This window comes from Protopterus annectens, chromosome 1.part2 (genome assembly GCF_019279795.1).
Source record: "Protopterus annectens isolate FY-2018-M chromosome 1.part2, PAN1.0, whole genome shotgun sequence".
Taxonomy (NCBI): Eukaryota; Metazoa; Chordata; order Ceratodontiformes; family Protopteridae; genus Protopterus; species Protopterus annectens.
Genome location: NC_056727.1, coordinates 721,270,660 through 721,290,725, shown reverse-complemented (window position 1 = coordinate 721,290,725; position 20,066 = coordinate 721,270,660). Strand labels below are relative to the sequence as shown.

The 20,066-nt window shown below is 43.1% G+C and overlaps 1 protein-coding gene across 1 annotated transcript in view; it reads right to left on the bottom strand.

Annotated features, from left to right (window-relative positions):
- Positions 1–20,066, bottom strand: part of AHCTF1 (AT-hook containing transcription factor 1) — a 2,707,103-nt gene that overhangs the window by 202,611 nt on the left and 2,484,426 nt on the right. The window contains exon 34 of the mRNA XM_044058692.1: positions 1,417–4,615. Within this exon, the coding sequence (XP_043914627.1) occupies positions 1,417–4,615 (3,199 nt within the window). The remainder of the gene's footprint in view (positions 1–1,416; positions 4,616–20,066) is intronic.

The following is a 20,066-nucleotide window of genomic DNA, read 5'->3' as shown; positions in this document are numbered from 1 at the left end:
GAAAGAGGAAAGACACTAATGCTCTTGCTAAGCATATTATGTGCCAGGGACAGGAACATAATTTTTAGATTTCTTCCGCTAGAGATTATTCCTGAGAGTCTAAGAGGGGGAGACCTTAGAAATCGCACAGAATCTGCACAGCAAAAATGGATTCTGTCTCTTCATGCTGATAAGACACCAGGTCTTAATGAAGTTGTCTCTTAAGCCTTTTTTAAAAGCTAGACCTCTCAAACACTAAGTATAGGACTGTTTTTTTATATATTTTATGCTTTCTATATGTTTTATTTGCCTGTTTTCTAGTTGTGACTTTTCCTTTTAGATAATTGTTGCTTTGATTAATGTCTTAATTGACTGATTAACTTATGCTATTTAAGTGCTTTTGTTACTAGTTGAGAACAGTCTGATGAAGTGGTGAGAGCACACCGTGAAAGCGCTTACTCTCTTTTGTGTGCATTAAAGTTCTTTGTTTTACCTTCAGCGGTGTTAGTTTCGGTACTTTTTGTTTTTTAGTAGTGTCATCCACTAGATACTTTGATTTTCTGTAGTCCTGCCTGTATTTGGTCAGCCATCTTCTGAGGACAACCTTAAAAAAATGCATTTGAGTAAGGTTTAGAAGTGTTTTAACTACTAACAATTATACTCATTATTTGTGTATTCCATACTTAGTATTCATTAATATAGATCAATACATATTATGCACTCAGGTACATTTAGAGTTGGGTCTATATCATATGAGCGAATCGCACAACGCTCATATCATCGAACGTACTGGACCTCAAAGTGCTTTTTCTGAGATCGCGGTACAGTGAAGAATGGAATATTTGCTCACTGTAGTGAGATGTCGGAGTTGGAATATATATTTAGCGGGAGGTGTGGGGGGCACAACCCCCCACAATAGAAAGTTTAAGGTCCGGTACGTTTGATATTATGACCGTTCGTAATTTGTGCGATTCGCTCATATGATATAGACCCTTTAGAGTTTGCTTATGGTACTGTGATAAGCAAATATATCTGTATTTGCATTTTTTTTCTATTTTATACTGTACACACAAATTTTAGACAATGGCAGCAAAAGGTTGGCACTTGCTTCAGCTCACCTACTCATTCTACAAAGAAAGAAAGTAAAAAAAATGAAAAAGAAGACAAAAATAACTGTGGTATACTGATCTATGTTTTCAAGAGGGAAACGGCTCACAACTAATTCACTCTGCAGTGTCGGAAAGAGTGACTACTTTGCTTCCGTCAAAACTTTTTCTCCTTTGAGGTAGATGATCTTTGCTACTTGCATCCTGTCTCTCTCACATACATATAAGCACACACATCAGCATTATACCCAAACAGATTCACAGATGTGGCACAGTATTTTAAATAGTTTCAGTAACCCAACCAAATTAAAAAAAAGTTTGAAGCATGCACCTCTTGAGTTCCTTGCAATTCTCGTGAATACAGGGGCGTCACTTTCCTTCACTGCTGCTTCTGGTGACAAATCTCTGGCAGCCCTGCTTCTTGTGGCACGAGTTGTTTTAACACTTATTGACTCTTCTATCCTACTAGCAATGACAGGTGCATTGGTATTTGTACCACCCAGTCTATTTTTGTCAATGCTTTCTGACTGCAAAAACACCTCATCTGAAATGTCCTCAACTGCTGGTAATTGTTCTTTTACAGAGTGATATTTGGTAGTTTGAGCAGTCTTTCCGGCACTCTTGGACAGAATACTTTCAGTTGAGGGTTCAACAGATATTTTTCCCAAAGCAGATGATGCCTCAGTGTGCTTTAACTCACTGGTGGTGGCTTTTCTGGCACTTCTCCTTAGACTGACAGGCAGTTTCTCTTGGAGTGGAATTGTATCCTGCACATTGCCAATGTTTTTGATATTTTCCTGCAGATAAGATGTGCCCTTCCTTGCACTTACAGGGGTGAAAGGAAGAAGTGCATGCTCTAGCTGGTCAAAAGTCTCAGCTGAAACAGGTACAGTGACTTCTTTACTTTGTAGGACCCTGCTCCTCCCTGCTCTCTTTGTAAAAGATTTGGGGCTAGTTTGTTCAGTTTTTTTCTCCTGCGTGTCAATAACATTTTCAGGGAGTGAGAATGTGATTCCTTTTGCTTTTCTACTACTTCTCACAGGGCTAGCTGAAATCTCTGTCATTTTAGGTGAGAGCAGGTCTGCTTGCAAAACATCTGATGAACCTTTGGTTACTTTGAGAACCTCTGATGAAGAAACAAGTGACTGATCTGTTTTTTTAAAATGTTTGTCTTCAACTTCAGTCTGCCAGATTTCTGGTATCGCTAAGGGTGCATCTTTTTTGCTCCTCGTCACTCTTCCTACAGAAGCAGGAGTTTGTGCTCTTTTATCAGCAAGAGGATGTGCTTTCCCTGACATTTCAACATTAGTATTCTTTTTTCTAGTACTTCTCCTTAAAGCAGATACTTGAGCACTCTGTCCTTCAGGTGACTCGGGACGCACTGCTTCAGGAGTGTCAAACGTCTCTCTTACTCTCCTGGCACTCCTCCTAGGGGATGCTGAGGCTCTTAAAGTAGGAAATAACTGAGCAATCAGCCTCTCATTGGATTCAGGCTGTATCGCTTCAGGGCTGGGTAATCTTGCTCCCAATTTTCCAGCACTCCTTTCAAGCGAGGGTGAAGCAGTTAAATTAGGAGATTCTTCAGAACTCTGTTCATCACCTAAATTGGAATGCACAGCTTTCTGGCTTCCAAATCTCTCTTCTACCTTCTTGGTGCTCCTCCTAGGAGATGGTGAAGACCTTAAAGCAGGAGACACTTCAGCAATCTTCTCCTCGGCTGAATCAGGATGCATTGCTTTAGGGCTTTCAAATCTCTGCTGTACTTTCCTGGTGCTCTTTCTAGGCGATGTTGAAGACCTTAAAGTAGGAGATACTTTAGCAGTCTGTCCTCCTGGTCCTGGAGGAAAGACTGCTTCAGGGCTTCCAAATCTCGGTTCTTTCTCAGTGCTCATTCTAGGAGACTGTAAGGCTCTTAAAACAGGAAATACTCCAGCAGTTTGTCCTTCACCTGCATCAGCATGCTCTGTTTCTGGGCTTTCAAATCTCTGTTCTGCTTTCTCGGTGCTCCTTCCAGGAGATTGTGAAGATCTTAAAGCAACAGATACACCATCAATCTGGTCCTCACCGGACACTGGAAGCTCTTCTTCATGGCTTTCAAATGTCTGTTCTTTCTTTGCACTCCTTTTAGGGGATTGTGATGACAAAGTAGTAGATACTCCATCAACCTGCCCTTCACCTGAATAAGGATGCTCAGTTTCAGGACTTTCAAACCTCTGCTCTGCTTTCTTGGTGCTCATTGTAGGAGACAGTGAAAACCTTAAAGCAAGAGGTACTCCAGTAATATGCTCCTCCTCTGACTCAAGATTCTCTACTTCAGGGCTTTCAAATCTCTGTTCTGCTTTTTGGTTACTGCTGCTAGGAGTTGAAGACCTTAAAGCAGGAGACACTCCAGCAATCTGCTCTTTACCTGACTCAGGATGCACTATTTCAGGACTTTCAAATCTCTGTTGTACTCTTCTGGTGCTATTTCTAGGAGACTGTGAAAACTTTACAGCAGGAGATGCTTGAGCAATTTGTTCCTCACCTGACTCTGGATGCATTTCATTATTTCCATATCTCTGCTGTATCTTCCTGGTGCTCCTTCTAGGAGAAGGTGAAGATCTTACAACAGGACATACTGGAGCAATTGACCCCTCACCTGAAACAGGATGCACTCCTTCAAGGCTTCTCAATCTCTCTTGTACTTTCCTGGTGCTCCTCCTAGGAGATGGCAAAAGCCTTTCAGCAGGAGATACTCCAGCAATCTGCCCTTCAGTTAAATCAGGATGCATTGTCTCAGGGATTTCAAAGTGTTCTTTAAGTTTCTCAACACTTCCAGGATACAGTGTAGCAACTTCTTGCTCATTTTGTTCAGACTCAGACTGTAGGATTTCGAAAGATGTTTCATCTTTTGTTAAAACGGACCTTCCTCTATCGCTCTCGTTGGACGTCTCCTTCACTTCCACTTGATCATTTACTTCTGGATCCTTCACATCTTGTACCACTGGCTGCAATGACTGGCAGAGATACCTTCCAAGGGCCTTATCAGTTTCTGTCTTTTCTTCATCTAGTGTCTCCACCATTTCTACAAAATCTTTGTTTCTTGTATCTTTAACTGCATCCGATAAGCTTTCTGCAACAGCCTCTTTAACAGATTCAGGCACATATGTTGGGGCATCAGCATTGTTTGGTTCCTGTACTAGGACTAAAGTAGGTGATTTTTGCAAACTAGTTTGATCTTCATATTCTTGATCCACAACCTCCACCGTAGTGGTGATATGGAAAGTACTGGTAGTTTCTGTATCACTGCATTCATCTTCACCCTCTAATATTAAAGTAAAGTTCTCTTCAGGACCATCATGATTTCCATTCATACTGACACATTTAGCAGCTTCGGTGGTGCTCATGTCATTGTCATTTATTTTATTTGACATAAATTCAGCATCCAGTGTACAGGAAACCTGAAAGGGCTGTGGAGGATGGCACTCTACATATGATACCTCTCCAGAGTCCTCTGTAGTCTGCTCTTCAAGTTCCCCATCTTCGACCATCTAAACATAAAAAAAATACATACCATTAATATCTTTATAATTAGCTGGATCCTATGTCTAACAATCTGTTGCTGTAGCACTTATACTATTATACAGACTGGATTACATCAAACTACAGGATTAACAAGTAATCGATCGATACACCCTTTAAAGCCTATTAAGTCAGTTAGTTTCTTCTTAATTAAAATAAAACTGAATAATGTGCAAGCACACTGACAGATTGTACGGTTCCTGAAAAAGTGGAAATGCTTTCCAGTTCATGAAAATATGTCTGTAGTCTTGTACTCTTACGAACTACTGTGATGAAGAAACAGTATACTGAAAAAAGAAGCAAAAAAGCCCCCCCCACCACCACACACAATTTCAAGGAGTCACTGTTCTCCACTACCCGAGTTAAACATGATGGTAGACATCTGCAGAAAGTACAGTTGTGTACACTTACCATAAATGTAGATGTTCGAGTGTATTCACTGTTGCAGTCATCACACTTGGGTTATCTGCCTGCAGGTAAGCCCTCAGTCGGCCCGAATACCAGAGACTTAGTATTTCTGCATCAGTTGCTGTCGCTCCAGGACTGACGTCAGGTCGTCAGGGGTATAAAAACAGGCAGCCGACGCTATTACATCAGTTTTTCTTGCCCCAAATAGGGAGCTAAGTTATGGTGGGGAAAACACTACCAGTAAAACGTAAATGCCAATACCGATACCAATACCCCAGAAGGGGTGAGTAATAGCCATAGAAAGGACAGAGAGAGAGAGAGAAAACCAGGGGGGGTTGGAGGGAGGGAAACCAGCACTGCAACAGTGAATGCACTCTAACATCGACATTTACGGTAAGTGTACACAACTGTGCATTTAGTTACTTGTAACACTAATTTGCATTTAGTTACTTGTAACACATTGCACTCAAGTTACCTGGCACTTGCTCACTAAAGCAATTATATAAGTCAGCACTAAAAATTAAAAGCACTACACCCTCACTCCCCACTGGCCCTTGTTTTCAATTAAGGAATTCCCAATATTATTCTAGCATGTCCAAAGGTCAGTTGTCAATCTTCTCTCCAGTCCAGCTGGTGAATCTGGGAATCTTGAGGCAATGTTATAACTGCCTCATGTACACAGACAACCCTCTCCTCCTCCCACATAACACAAATACTTGACAGAGATGCAGCTATTTAGCCAAACTGGAGGCTGAGCTCTCTCAACTCAGGACTGGCAAGACCAGACAGGAGGAGAAGGCAACTACACACACCACAAAACCAGCCTCACATAATGCTACCACTCCACTGAATCAAACACATAAACACACAAAGACATACTGGAGGCTCTGAGTAAAAATTTACCTAAACAGCAGAGGCCTCCAAAGCAGACACCCAAACAACTGCTACCTCAAGACACCCCACAAGCAACACATAAACCACAAAAGCAGTGTGCAAAGCAGTCACAGCCCTTAAGGCCAAATACAACACCAAACATACTTGTCATAGGTGACTCCATAGTCAGACACACTGGCGTCCCACTCACCAGGCTGAACAAGGAGAGGGTCACAGTAAGCTGCCTATCGGGCTAGAATCCGCCACATAACACAAGCACTCGGGTCACTCCACGGCAAGTACAAATATGACACAGTCATTGTCCATGCTGGTGTGAGCGACCTGAGACGCACCTCCCTGGACTACATGAAAAGAGACATAGAGGAGCTCTCTGATTATGTAGCCCAGGCAGGTATGACCCTAACCCTGAGCAGTATCCTTCCTTCACCAAGAATGATGCCACAATATAGAGACAAGATGATCAGCTTTAACAATTGGCTTAATGTCTGGTGTCATTCAAAGGGGATCCAATGTCTGTCTGCCTGGGATGACATGCTTGACAAGCCACGCTGCTTCAGGGGCGGCTTGCACCTGTCACCCTGGGATTCGGATATTGGCTAAGGCTCTTGCCACCCCATAGTGCCTTTTTAGGCAAGGCTCAAATTCTAAACCTACCACCCTAGAAAACAAAAATGGGAAGAAACTGAGGGTAATGCTGCTCAATGCCAGAAGTCTAAATCTCAAAATGCACGCACTCGAGGCCCTTCTCAGTATGGAGAACATCGATGTCTGTGCTGTAACTGAAACCTGGTTCAAGGCTCCTGAGAGCACCCGGCACTATTAGGTTTTACCTCATATCATGCGTTCCGCCCCAAAACCCGGACCACACCACAAAAGGAGGGGTGTATCCATATTCATAAAGGATACCCACACCTCCAGGTTGGTGGCAACGCCTAAGCTCGGAAACCATCCAGGTGCAACTAACCATAGGCAAAACTGCTCTACAAGTTGTAGCATGCTACAGGCCACCCTCTCAAACTCAGGAACCCCACACAGCCTTCCTGAAGACACTGGAGGGTATAAATGTATCTCCAAACACCATCATATTGGGTGACTTCAACTACCCGAATATAGACTGGGAACATTACTCAAGCCCTAACTTTCTAGCCCAACGGTTCCTGGAGTTCATAAATTCAAATGCCATGGAACAGCTAGTCACTGTTCCCACGAGAGGAGAAAATATACTAGATCTCATTGTCACAAACATGGGGACAAAATGCTCCACACCGGAAGTATATCCCTCATTGGTGAGATCTGATCATAAACTAATCTCACTGGAAATCCACATCCCGCCCCCACCCCAAACAAAAAAGACCATAGTGAAGAACTTCTCTAAAGCAAACTTCACACTACTCCAGACTGGTGTGGTATCCTTCAAGGCCCCTGTGCCAGTGGAAACCACAACCCAAGCTGCGGAAGCCCTTACAAATGCCTTCTATGAACACCTCCAGGACTGCATGGATCAGGCAATCCCAAATAAAACCAAGACTCTTTCCACAAAGGGCAAACGTCCAGTCTGGTGGACCCCAGCCATTAACAAACTTTACAATAAGAGGAGAAAGCTATTACATGATAGAACAAAATCCATAAAAGGGAAGTCACCCCTGATCATTATTAGTAAAAAAATACGAGCACTCATAAAATCAACTAAGGCCAATTTTGAGAGAAAAATTGCCATGGATTCAAAGGACAATCATAAGGCCTTTTTCAGCTATGTTAGGAACCTGGGTGGAAACTCCCAGATATGCTCAGAATTAGTCCAAAATGATACAAAATCACTGAACCCACAGACATTGCCAACATACTGGCAGAAAGGTTCAGTGCAAACTTCACCCCCCTCTCCCCCCCTAAAGGAGAGATAACTATCCCAGCCGAGTGTAGCCTCCCGGACATCTTAAATGCGCAGGTGAAAGCTGCTCTCTCTAAAGCTAAAAACACAGCATCAATGGGACCGGATGGTGTCCCCGGCTGTGTGCTACATGAGCTAAATGAGGAATTAAACCCGCACATAAGGCAGCTGTTTAATCTCAGCCTTACCACAGGATACGTGCCCAAGGAGTGGCGTATGGCAACTGTTGTCCCACTCCACAAAGGCGGTGCCTCTACGGACCCTGGTAATTACCGCCCCATAAGCTTAACAAGTCTAGTCTGCAAAGCCATGGAGAGGATCATAATGGAGCTCATAAACAAAGATATAGGGGACTTGCAGACATTGGACCCGACCCAGTTTGGCTTTGTCAAGGGAAGATCATGCCTTTTGAACTTGGTCGACTTCTTGAAACAGTCACCAAGGCCATTGATGAGGAAAGGCAGTCCATACAGCCTACCTTGACCTTGCAAAGGCTTCGACACAATACCCCACTCGGGTATTGTAGAAAAACTACCAGCTTAAATGTAAACCCATATGTCACAAGATGGGTTGCAAACTGGCTTAAGGACAGAACCCACAGGGTTAGAGTTGCTGGCGCTGTGTCAGACTCCAAGCCGGTCACAAGTGGTGTCCCACAGGGCTCGGTCCTTGGCCCCTATTGTTTGGCATCTACTTCTCAGAAGTACAGGCCAACATAGGAGGACTTTGGCTGACAAAGTTTGCAGGCGACTGCAAACTGGGCCATAGTGGAAAGTGCATCAGACACGGATATCCTTCAGAAGGGACTCACGGAAACAGATAGCTGGTGCCAGAGCCATGGCCTGAAGTTAAATGCCAAAAAATGTATAGTCATACCCTTCTGGAAAAACAAGGTAACCCCAAGCTACCATATAGGTGGCAATCCACTAAGCACAGAAGAGGTTATCAGGGACCTGGGGAACCAGGTTGACAGTGGCCTTTCTTTTGACACTCACATTGCTAAAGTGGTTAGAAAGACCTTCTACATTGCCCACCTGATCATGAAGGGATTCACATCCAGATCTAGTGAGGTTATTGTTCCCCTGTACTCTTCACTTATCAGACCAATGATCGAGTACAATGCCCCATTCGGGATGTATCTCACCAGACATCTGCAGCAATTGGAGAGACCCCAAAAGTTCCTCACCAAAAGGATAAAGGGACTCCAAAATCTGTCATATGCTGCCAGATTGAAGAAACTCCAGCTCTATTCAGTCGCATACCGTCTGCTCAGAGGTGACATGTGCCTGACATACAAGGCCATGTCCAACCCAGAATTAATGGACATGCTCCACCTCAAAAAATCCAAATCCACCAAAACCACTAGAGCAAGCAACTTAAACCTTAGCACGGATATAAATAGGACGTGCTGGAGGGATAGATTTATCACTCAGAGACTCCCTATGCTGTGGAATAAAATCCCGGGCCATGTGAGGCAGAGCACCTCGCTGACTCTGTTCAAGAGAAATCTAGACCTGTGGATGGGAGATCGTAGGTTTACCCCGGGAATCATCTCTGTGTCACTGCTGGACAGAGGCACAACAAACTAATGGGCACAGTATTTTTTCATATAAGGGGTGGCGTAAGCCACAAAAATTTGGGCTAGGCTTATAAATGCCTTAGGGCAGATAGCCTAGTATAAACCTATGAACCTATGAACCTATGTACTATGTTCTTCATGTTTCACTGTTGCAGTCATCACACTTGAGTGGATTCCCAAAGCTGAAGAAGGGTGGAGGCAGTCAAGAAGATTTAGGGATGACTAGTACGCCTTGCAGGACTGCTGCAGCAAAACCTGCCCTGGATTTGGAAAAGATAGGCATGTGGTAATGCTTGGTGAAGGTGTGTACAGAACTCCAGGTAGCAGCTTCCAGGATGTCCCTGGTAGGGACTCCCCTGAGAAATGCTGTAGAGGTAGATGTTGCCCTAGTGGAATGTGCTCTGACACCCCCCCCCCCCCAAGGAGTTGGTTTCCCATGGTGCTTATAGCAGAAATGGATGCAGTATGCTATCCATTTGGAAAGAGTTTGTTTTGAAATGGCCTTGCCCTCTGCCCCTGTTGCAAAGCTGACTAGTAACTGGTCAGATTTTCTGAAGGGCTTAGTCTTATCAAGGAAGAATCTGAGCTGCCTGTGCACGTCCAAGGAGTGCAGGATCCTTTCCCCTTTATTTTGAGGATTAGGGAAGAAGGTTGGCAAACGGATGGATTGGTTGAGAGCCACACTGGACACCACTTTAGGCATAAAGGAAGGGTTAGTCCTGAGGGAACCCTGTCAGCATGGAAAATAATGAAGGGTTCCACAGCCATCGGTGCTTGTAGCTCATACACTCTTCTAGCCGAAGTGATGGCTAGAAGCAAGGCTGTTTTCCAAGAGAGGAATTTTAACTCTGCTGACGCAGCAGGTTCAAAGGGGGGAAGCGTGAGCTTTCCAGTACAAAGTTAATGTCCCAAGCAGGGGTGGGTGCTCTCCTTGGTGGCCTTAAGTTGTTTGCTCCTCTCAGGAACTGTTTGATAAGATGGTGTGAGAAGAGAGGTGGCTCAGTGTTGTAATGAGCAGAAATGGCTGAGGCATGTATCTTAATGGAGAAGGACAGACCTTTGTGGAGTAGATCTGATAATTAATCCAGGATTAGAGGCAGGGAGGGCAGTGTGGTGTCCTCTCCTTTAAACTGAATCCAAGATCAGAACCTTTTCCACTTATCAGCATAGGAGTTTCTTGTACTGGGTCTTCTGGCTTCAAGAATGAAGTCCAGCACCTGCTTGCTTAGGGTTGCTATGGGAGAAATCAAGGAATAGGGCAGGCTGCAAGATTTAGGGTTTGCAGTTTTGGTTGCAAAATCTGTCCCTCCTGCTGAGAGAGCAGGGTTGGGTTCTGGTGTAGGTGCTAGGGTAGCACAGATTGTCAGGCTGCGCAGGAGTGGGAACCAGTACTGGCGTGGCTAATCTGGGGCAATCACAATTGTCCTTGGTCTGTCCTGTTTTATCTTGAGTAATACTCTTGTGAGAAAGGGCAGAGGGGGAAAGGCATAGACTGAGAGATTTACACACTGAAAAGATAGGGAATCCACTTTCCAGGCCCTGCTGTGAGGATTCCTGGTGCAGAATTTGCTGAGCTGGTGGTTGTAGGGGGAGGCAAAGAAATCCTCCTCTGAGGTCCCCCATTTATGAATCAGAAGGTTGAAGGTGCTGGGCTCCAATTGCCACTCGTGTGGGTCTAGGAGATTTCTGCTCAAGTCGTCTGCCAGTGACTGTTGTTTGCCTGGCAGGAACTGAGCTTGCAGATGGACTTGCATGTCCAAGGCCGTGTGCCACAGGGGCCATGGCTAACCTGCAGAGTGGGTAGGAGTGGGTCCCCCCCCCTGCTTGTTGATGTATCACACAACTGTGGTGTTGTCTGTTTTTATTAGCAGTTGGCCTGGAAAGTGTAGGGATCTGAAAGCTGTCAGGGCATTCTGTACAGCTAGCATCTCTTTTTGGTTGATGTGCAGATGAATTTTACTTGGGCTCCAGTGGCCCTGAATACATTTGCCATCCATGTGTGAATCCCAGGCATAGTCTGATGCATCTGTGGTTAGGGTCTGGGTGGCGTGGGGTTGAGTAAATGGCAGTCCCTTATTGTGGTTGCAGGCTTCTACCCACCAAAGAACTCTGTCCTTAGACAGGGTATAATAGGAATGACTGTTTCCAGGTCCTGAGAATGTTGGCACCAAAGACTTTTTTAAGCACTATTGAAGTTTCCACATATGCAGTCTTGCATATGGAATTAGCAGTATACATGAGGCCATGAACCCTAGGGCTTGCAGTATTTTTCTTGAGGATAGCTAGGTTCTGGTGGCCATTTGGTTGAAGTAGTCTGTCAGACACACTTGTTTTTCTGAAGTGAGGAATGCCATCTGGGAAGTTGTGTCCAAGCTTGCTCCCAGGAATACAATCTTTTGACTGGGTACCAGTTTTGATTTATTTTCATTGATTGTGTACCCCAAGGAAGTGAGAAGGTTTTTCACAAGTGTCAGGTGCTGCAGCAGCAATTCCTGACTGTCCGCCTGAATCAGGCAGTCGTCCATGTACGGATAAATCTGGATATTTCTCTGCCTGCAGCATGCAATGGCTGGAGCCAGGCATTTTGTGAATACTCTGGGCGCAGAAGATAAGCAAAAGGGAAGTGCAGAGAACTGATAATGCATAGATCCTGCCCTGAAAAGTAGATACTTCCTGCACGACTTCCTTATGGGGATGTGCAGACATGTTTCTTTTAAGTCTAGGGTGACTAACCAGGCATCCTTGGCTAGCATTGGAAGAAGCTGTTGTAGGGTAAGCATTTTGAATTTTGGTGCCACCAGGAAGGTGTTGAGAATTGAAATATCCAGGATTGTGCACCAAGAGCCCTCTTTCCTGGGTACCAGGAAGAGTCTGGAGTAGAATCCTTGACCCCTCTGTTCTACTGGAACTGGCTAAACAGCTCTGATATTGAGCAGGGAAAGTACTTGGTTTTGAGCCTCTGCCCACTGGTTTAAAGGAAGGTCTGGAAATCCACTTGGGGTTGGCAGTGAATGGAAATAAAATTTGTACCCCTGGGATACAATGTTGAGGACCCACTGGTCTTGAGTGATGGACATCCAGTTTTTTTGCATGAAGGGCAAGTTTTCTTCCTAGGGGCACAAGCAATTGGGCAGGGCTGGGGAGTGGAGTAAATAAGTCATTGTGAGCTTTTTCCATAAGGAGGTGGCTTACCACTCCCTGCTTTAGGGGTGGGGTCACTCTATTGCTTAGATCTCTGCATAGCCTGAGACTGTAGTCTGGGTGGTCTGTTTCCCCTGGGTCTGGTTTGAGAAGGTCTGGAGGGGGCTGGAAAGGACCAGTGCTTGGAAGGGCAATGCCTACTGAATCTAGGGGGTTGCACTTGTAAGGATTCTTTAACAGTCTTTATAGACTTAGCTTTTTCTTCTTTTTAAGAACCTCTTCTGCTTTATGCCAAACAAACAGTCCTTACTCAAACAAACAGTGCTTACTCAAAGGAGTGTCTAGTGATTTGACATGGTCTGGCAAGGTCTGCTCCTTCAGCCAAGCATGTCTTCTCAGTACAGAGCCAGTGACTGCTGCCCAGCAAAATGCTTCTAGGGCATCAAAGCCACACTGCAAAGTATGCTTGCTGACTTGGCTTGCAGAGTGCATAAGCTCCTAAAATTCTTTATTTCTGCACAGTCTGAAAAGGTTGCCACTTTTTGTTTAATAAGTTCCATAATATGTTGCTGGTACTTCTGCATGTGAAACTGAAAATTCAATGCCTTAATAGCAAGAGTTGCAGAAGTATATACCTTCATACCCCATCTGTCCAAAGCTCTGGAATCCCTGTCCGAAGGGGTGGGATTCTTGGCTGTAGTAGCCTTGACACCTTTAGGTCCCTGGGAAATGGTCTCTGGGTCAGCAGGATTCTTGAAAATAAATTTGTGTCAGGTACTCTGTAGTACCTGTCTGGTTTCCTAGGAACAGGAGGTAAAGTGTCAGGAGTAAGACTGGATTCCATAAAAACATCATCCACAACATCCAGGACAGGGGATATTGCTAAAGGCCTGTGTTGAGGCAACTCTAGAAATTCTCTGAATCTCTTTTTGGATTGAGGATAGTCTTGGCATTCCCAGTGAAAATGCTCTCTTAAGGTATGCAAGGTTTCACCAAAAGAAAAATCCTCTGGAGGGGAGGCACAGGGAATGGATTCCTCTGCATCTGAATCCTCAAGCAGATAAGGGCATGTCTTCATAATCAGAAATCTCAGAGTCATCGGACTCCTGCCTGGTCTGTAGAAGCTGAAGGTGACTGGACTCCATCTCTTAGACGGGGAAGGCTGACTTCCCCTAATCAGTGTAATAAGGTATTCGGTCATTCTAAGCATTTGTTTTTGTGGCATGGGAGCAGGTGCATGCACTCTGGTCGTCTGTTTTCTAGGTGTAGTGCGTACTCTGGGCCTAAGAAACTCGGTAGTTTTGGTTAAAAAAGAAGTTGTTGGTTTCAGTCTAACATCGGTTGAGCGAAGAACTGCCTCAGAAGCCGCTGCCTGCACAGCGGCTCTGGATACATCCAAGGTAGAGACATCCGCAGTTTCCATAGTCGAAGAAGAGTCTTGCGGTATACCAGACTCCAAATAGTTCTCAGTAGAGGCCTGCAAATCTATTGAAGCGGGCATCAGGGGCTGCGAAAGCACCTCACTGAGTACCGGCAGACTGGCGATTAGCTTGACGGAAGCATTGTCGGCAGTTTTGGATTTATGCAGTCTGTCTCTGTCTTTATCCTTACGTTTTTTTCAGAATATCAGTAGTTGGATGGCTTACCGAAGCCACTTCAGAATACGGAGATCGAGAGTGAAAGAATTTAGCAACAAAGAGCCCGACGACGAATGGTTCGGGCTTTAAATAAGGCACAAAATCGACAGCGAGAGACGTCGTGGTCTGGGCCTAAACAGGTGACGCAGTAAGAATGAAAATCTCTGTGAGGTATTTACTTTCCACAGGCAAGACAATTGTTAACTTTTTCTGACATTGGTTAGAGCAAGAAAAAAGGATCCCCAATGGGGTACTTTGCTTTAGAAGACTTCAGGATTATTCAATTTGCAAACGAAAACTCAGGTAGCGGCCGACCGGCACTTGCGAACTGCTTCTGCTTCGGGCTCCTCAGCAAGAAAGACTGATGTAATGGTGTCGGCTGGTTTTATACCCCTGACGACCTGACATCAGTCCTTGAGCGACAGCATCCAACGCAGAAATACTAAGTCTCTGGTATTTGGGCCGACTGAGGGCTACCTGCAGGCAGATAACCAAAGTGTGATGACTGCAACAGTGAAACACAAAGAACATCGTTTTTCTTTTTTTGTTGTTCTGGTCTTTCCCTATACAGCCTGTATAACTCCATCCCACAGCATCTGTACTGAAAAAAAAAAAAAAAACAGCAGCAGTTGCGCACAAGGGCTGCTTTTACTGCAACCAAAACAGGAATCAGATTCAACTATCAAAATAACCTTATTCAATACACAATACTTATTTTATCTTCTTTTAATTCCTAAATACAGGCATGACCTCTCAGGTTAAAAAATGACTTTAGAAAATAAAGGGAGATTTCTTACTTTTGTTAAACTATTGACAGAATAAGGTATCCCTTTAATCAAGCCTTAAGGTCTAAAGATGCCTACCCACTAAGCATAACTGCTTATGCAGCAGATATTGAAGAACCTCATTCATAAGCACAAAGAAAAATCTTATACCACTGTAAGAAACTATTAAGCTTCTCTTTACGACACTCAGAAGCCATGCTGTCCACAATATTATAGACTGAATGGATAGATGGAATCCAGAGGGGTCCGAACGGACAAAAGGAATGAGAAAGAGAAGGAAAATGAGAGCACCGCCAGAACTGAAATCATCCTCAAACCGTGATGAGAACTTCATACGGTGGACCCTTTTTTTTTTGCTTACAAAATCAAGTCTCATCATGACATTGATATAGACTACAATAAAGAAAGACAAGTCAAAAAATAAGACTGCGTGCACAGGACCCAGGCTAAAAAAGTGCCCACTCCTTTCATAAGCACTAGTGCCAGGACTGGAAAGAAGTCACTGTAGAATCCTCGCAATATCAAACATTACTATCACGTGGCTAGATCTCGCTGAGGGTCCCTCCCCCTCTCTCACCCTGCTGTAGAAAGAACAAGCGGCCCAAAAAACAAAACAAAAAAAAAAATTAACAGGCCAAGCAAGAGGCATAGGAAGAATAAAAGCAGACTGTTGAGGATAAGAAAGAGGTTATATGTATTGTTTCTATTATGTGACAAATCTAGAATTTTCACATAAAAGATATTTAAACAAGAGCAAAAAAGTAAAAAAAAAAACTAATTGCATCAGAGAAAGTGTTAAAAGCCAGTAGTAAAAATTTAAGTTCTTTAAACAGAAAAAAATCAGATTAAAACTATATTTCGATAAAGAAACATTAGATTGTCCAGAAAAAAATGTGACTGATGAAATGGTATAAGAAATTAATAAAACCTGGATGCTGTTGAAGTAAATAAAAAAGAAGTGGGGATGTGGGAAAGAAAAATGTCTGACATGGTGCAATATTATGTAAAAAAACGAAAACCTATACTAAGCAATATGATCACCGCAGCTCCAAAAATGTGTGCAGAGTTATACAAAAACAACCTAACATGGTAAATTTTACAAAGGAAAGAAGAAGAAAACAAAAATTGAATTATTGAGAAGTAAAATGTTTAGTAAGGCAGAAAAACAAAAAAAGAAACGGGAGAGAGAATAATGGAAAAGGGAAAGGTTTTGTGTCGAGTCTCTGATGCAAGCAATATCATAACATGAGTAGTCAACTACCACCCAAAACAGACAAAACTCAACACTCGTACACAAGCTGTACTACACAGTTAAAATCTGGAACCTTCTGCAACAGGAGACTTGAATGAAAGGCTAGTTAGAATTGGACAGCAAGGGAAGGAACAGGAAAGAGAGAACAAAAAGGATGCTTTCAGTCCGGAAGAGAATGATTTTAAAGAACTACTTGATTTAATAGAAGTGGACAGAAATATTGAAATGAAATATATACTACAAAAGTGAATACAACCCAAAATGTTAGAGGACTGATAAAAGACAAACGCAATAATTGGGACTGAGAGAGATTCATGTGATACAACAGAAATAGGATAGACTACCGTACACAGCTAAACTAAAAACACGAAGTGTTTCAACAGAAATGCAGAGCAACAAAGGTGAGGGAAGGAACCACCATGACAGCGCTGATCAGAGAAAACTATAAAGCAAATAAGGCAAGACGTATCACTGTTAGAACACAGAAAAGGAAAACGATAAACAACAAATCTTAGAAAGATAGATGTGGTAAAAAGAACACACATCAAAACAGTTTATATGACAATAATATGTGATAAATCCTAAACTAAAAATATCCGCACAAGCAGAAAAACTTAAAAGTATACAGACGGCTATAAAGGAAAAGTACAAAACAAGCAATTTATTGAACACCCAAAAACGTTTTATAGAGAATAGGAAAGAAAGCAAAAGTAATAGTATCACCACCTAAAAATGAAGAAATTGCTACATTTTGGAGTATTTATGAAGACCCTACTGACCACAACAAAGATGCCGACTGGAGAGAAGTGTTAAAGAAGCAGTTAGAAGTTTTAATATAAAGCATATGAAACGGGTTGAATTATTTTGTTTACTGGGAAAGTACGACTGGTACAATTGTCTATTTTTAGCAGAGTTCTGGGTAGAAAGACCCCAAGAAAAAGTAGATGTACAATAAAACTGGTTAAACAATCTCTAAATAAATATGTAGAAAAATACTGAAATACATTAAAATTGAATAAACAGTAAATTTGCAAATATGTAAAAAGCAACAGGTTTTAAGAACAGTTACAGAATCTGAGACAAAACTAAGAAAGGCAACTACCTGGAAAACCCCAGGTCCAGATGCAGTACCCAACTTCTGGCTAACAGTATTAACATCTCTGTATAATGATTTAGCCCAGAGTAAAAATTTACACACACATCCCAAAAAGACACTAACCTAGTTAACAGGAAAAACATACTTCTCCCTTAAGGTTCGAACTGGCAAAGCATCCTAAGAAAGTACAAAATCTTACCATAACAGTAGATGTCCTTTTGTTCACTGTTGCAATATTCTTCACAGAAGAGAGAGCACAAGAGGAAGAATGGAAGGAGGATGGCACAAAACAGCCCTATACAAACCCATGCAGAATAGTCCTTGCAAAAGCTGCTCTGGTCCCAGAAACAATATCCAGTTTATAATGCTTACCAAGTCCAGGTAACAACCTCAAGGAAGGAGTTGGTTTTCAAACCTTTAAAAAAGGCACCAGAAGAAGCGACCACCCTAGGAGAATGTGCCTTACAAATTAAGACAGACATTTGCCATGAAAAGTATAACAAAAGAAAATGGCCTTAGAAATCCAGGAAGAGATGGTTTGCTTGGAAACAGCTAAACCCAAAGTCCTGGGATAAAAAAAGAAAAAGTTGCTCAGACTTACAAACATCCTTCTTTTTATCCAAATAATATCCAAGCTGTCTATGAAGGTCCAAGGTATGAAGAGCCTTCTCACGGGCAGACTGTGGAAAAAGAAAAAAGGAGGGAAGTTGAATAGACTGATTATACGACAAATCATTAACCACCTTATGCATAAAAGGAGGATTAACACAAAGACACACCCTGTCTCTCTGAAAAATTAAAAACAGAAGGAATGGCCATAAGAGCTTGAAGTTCGGACATTCTCCAGGCAGAAATGAAAACCAACAACAGAACGGTCTTCAAAGTACAAAGTTACAAGAAAGTTGAGGTAGCAAGTTCAGAGAGAGTGAGTAAATTTTTCAAGTACAAAACTGAGGTCTCAAGAAGGTTTTCTGAGGAGCCTGATATGAAGGATGACTTTAAGAAATTGTTTGACCTCAAACCCAGAGGCTAAAGAAGGGATCAAGGACAGACAGGCAGAGATTGCTGACAGATAAACTTTAACTAAATATGTCAAGCCAGCATGAAGCAGATCATTCAGAGAAAACCAAGGAGTTCCCCACAGAAAAAGGATTCTGACGGTAACAGAGGCACCAAACAGAAAGTACAGTTTTGTACCCACCATAAATGTAGATGTCCGATAGATATGCAACTGCAGTCATAACATATGGGTTGTCCTGCCTCAGGCAGCCCTCGGTCGGCCGGATTCCAAAGTCTGGGTCCGACGTCGGCTGATGTCGCATTTCTCTCCGACGTCATAGCGGCTGGAGTACTTAAGCATCAGCCGACGCCATTTTCTTCAGTGTTTCTTGCCCCAGATGCCAGGTGCCCTCCAAGGAAGGCTGAAATCAAATTGGAAGACAAAAACAGGATTCCAGACAAATAAATGAGCAATAAACAGATATCCCCAGCTAAGAAAAACAGGGATAGGAGTGGATCCTAGGCATAGAGGGGTATGGAGGGAGGGAAAATCCGACTGCAGTTGCATATCTATCGGACATCTACATTTATGGTTGGTACAAAACTGTACTATGTCCTTCAAGAATGCAACTGCAGTCATAACATATGGGTAGAATACCATAGCTTAGCTGGGGCAGGAGGAATGCTCTAGGAAAAAGATGGTGTGGCAATCAAACCCTGCAGGACTGCCGAAGCAAAGCCTGCTCTGGATCTGGAGTATAAAGGGAGATTGTAGTGTTTGGAGAATGTATGCACGGAGCTCCATGTAGCAGCTTCTAGAATGTCCTTAGTAGGCACCCCTCTTAAGAATGCTGTAGAGGTGGCTGTAGCTCTGGTGGAATGTGGTCTGACATTGGCTGGAACAGTCTTTCCATGAAAGGAATAACAGAATCTGATGCAATGTCCAATCCATTTTGAAAGAGTCTGTTTTGAAATTGCTTTTCCTTGGACTGCAAGGGCGTAAGCCACAAAAAGTTAGTCAGACTTTCTACTGGTCTTGGTTCTGTCCAGGTAGTATCGAAGTTGTCTGTGAATGTCCAAGGTATGTAACAGTCTTTCCCCCTTATTCTCAGGATTGGGGAAGAAAGCAGGCAGATGAATAGCTTGATTTAAAGAAACCCTAGATACCACCTTTGGCATAAAAGTAGGGTTGGTCCTTAATGAAACCCTGTCTCTGTGGAAAATTATGAACGGTGGTATTGCCATTAGGGCCTGTAGTTCCGAAACCCTTCTTGCTGAGGTAATTGCCAACAGGAAAGCTGTCTTCCATGAGAGAAATTGCAAGTCAACTGAAGCTGCTGGCTCAAATGGAGGTAGAGTCAGTTTTTCTAGGACAAAATTGAGGTCCCAGGCTGGCACTGGAGCCTTTCTTGGTGGTTTAATGTTCTTGATTCCTCTGAGGAATTGCCTTAGCAAAGGATGTGAAAAGACAGGCGGATCAGTGTTATATCTAGCTGAAATAGCTGATGCATGTATCTTTATGGAAGAATATGAAAGTCCATTCTTTAACATATCTGCCAAATATTCCAGGATGAGTGGGATGTTCAATAAAGATGCATCATGTCCCTTGCTGGTATTCCAAATGCTGAATCTCTTCCATTTTGCTAAGTAAACCTTTCTGGTGGATGGTCTTCGAGCCTCTGTTAGTATCCGCTGAACTTCCTTGGAGAGAGATAGGTTGAGATTATTCATGGGATCTCCC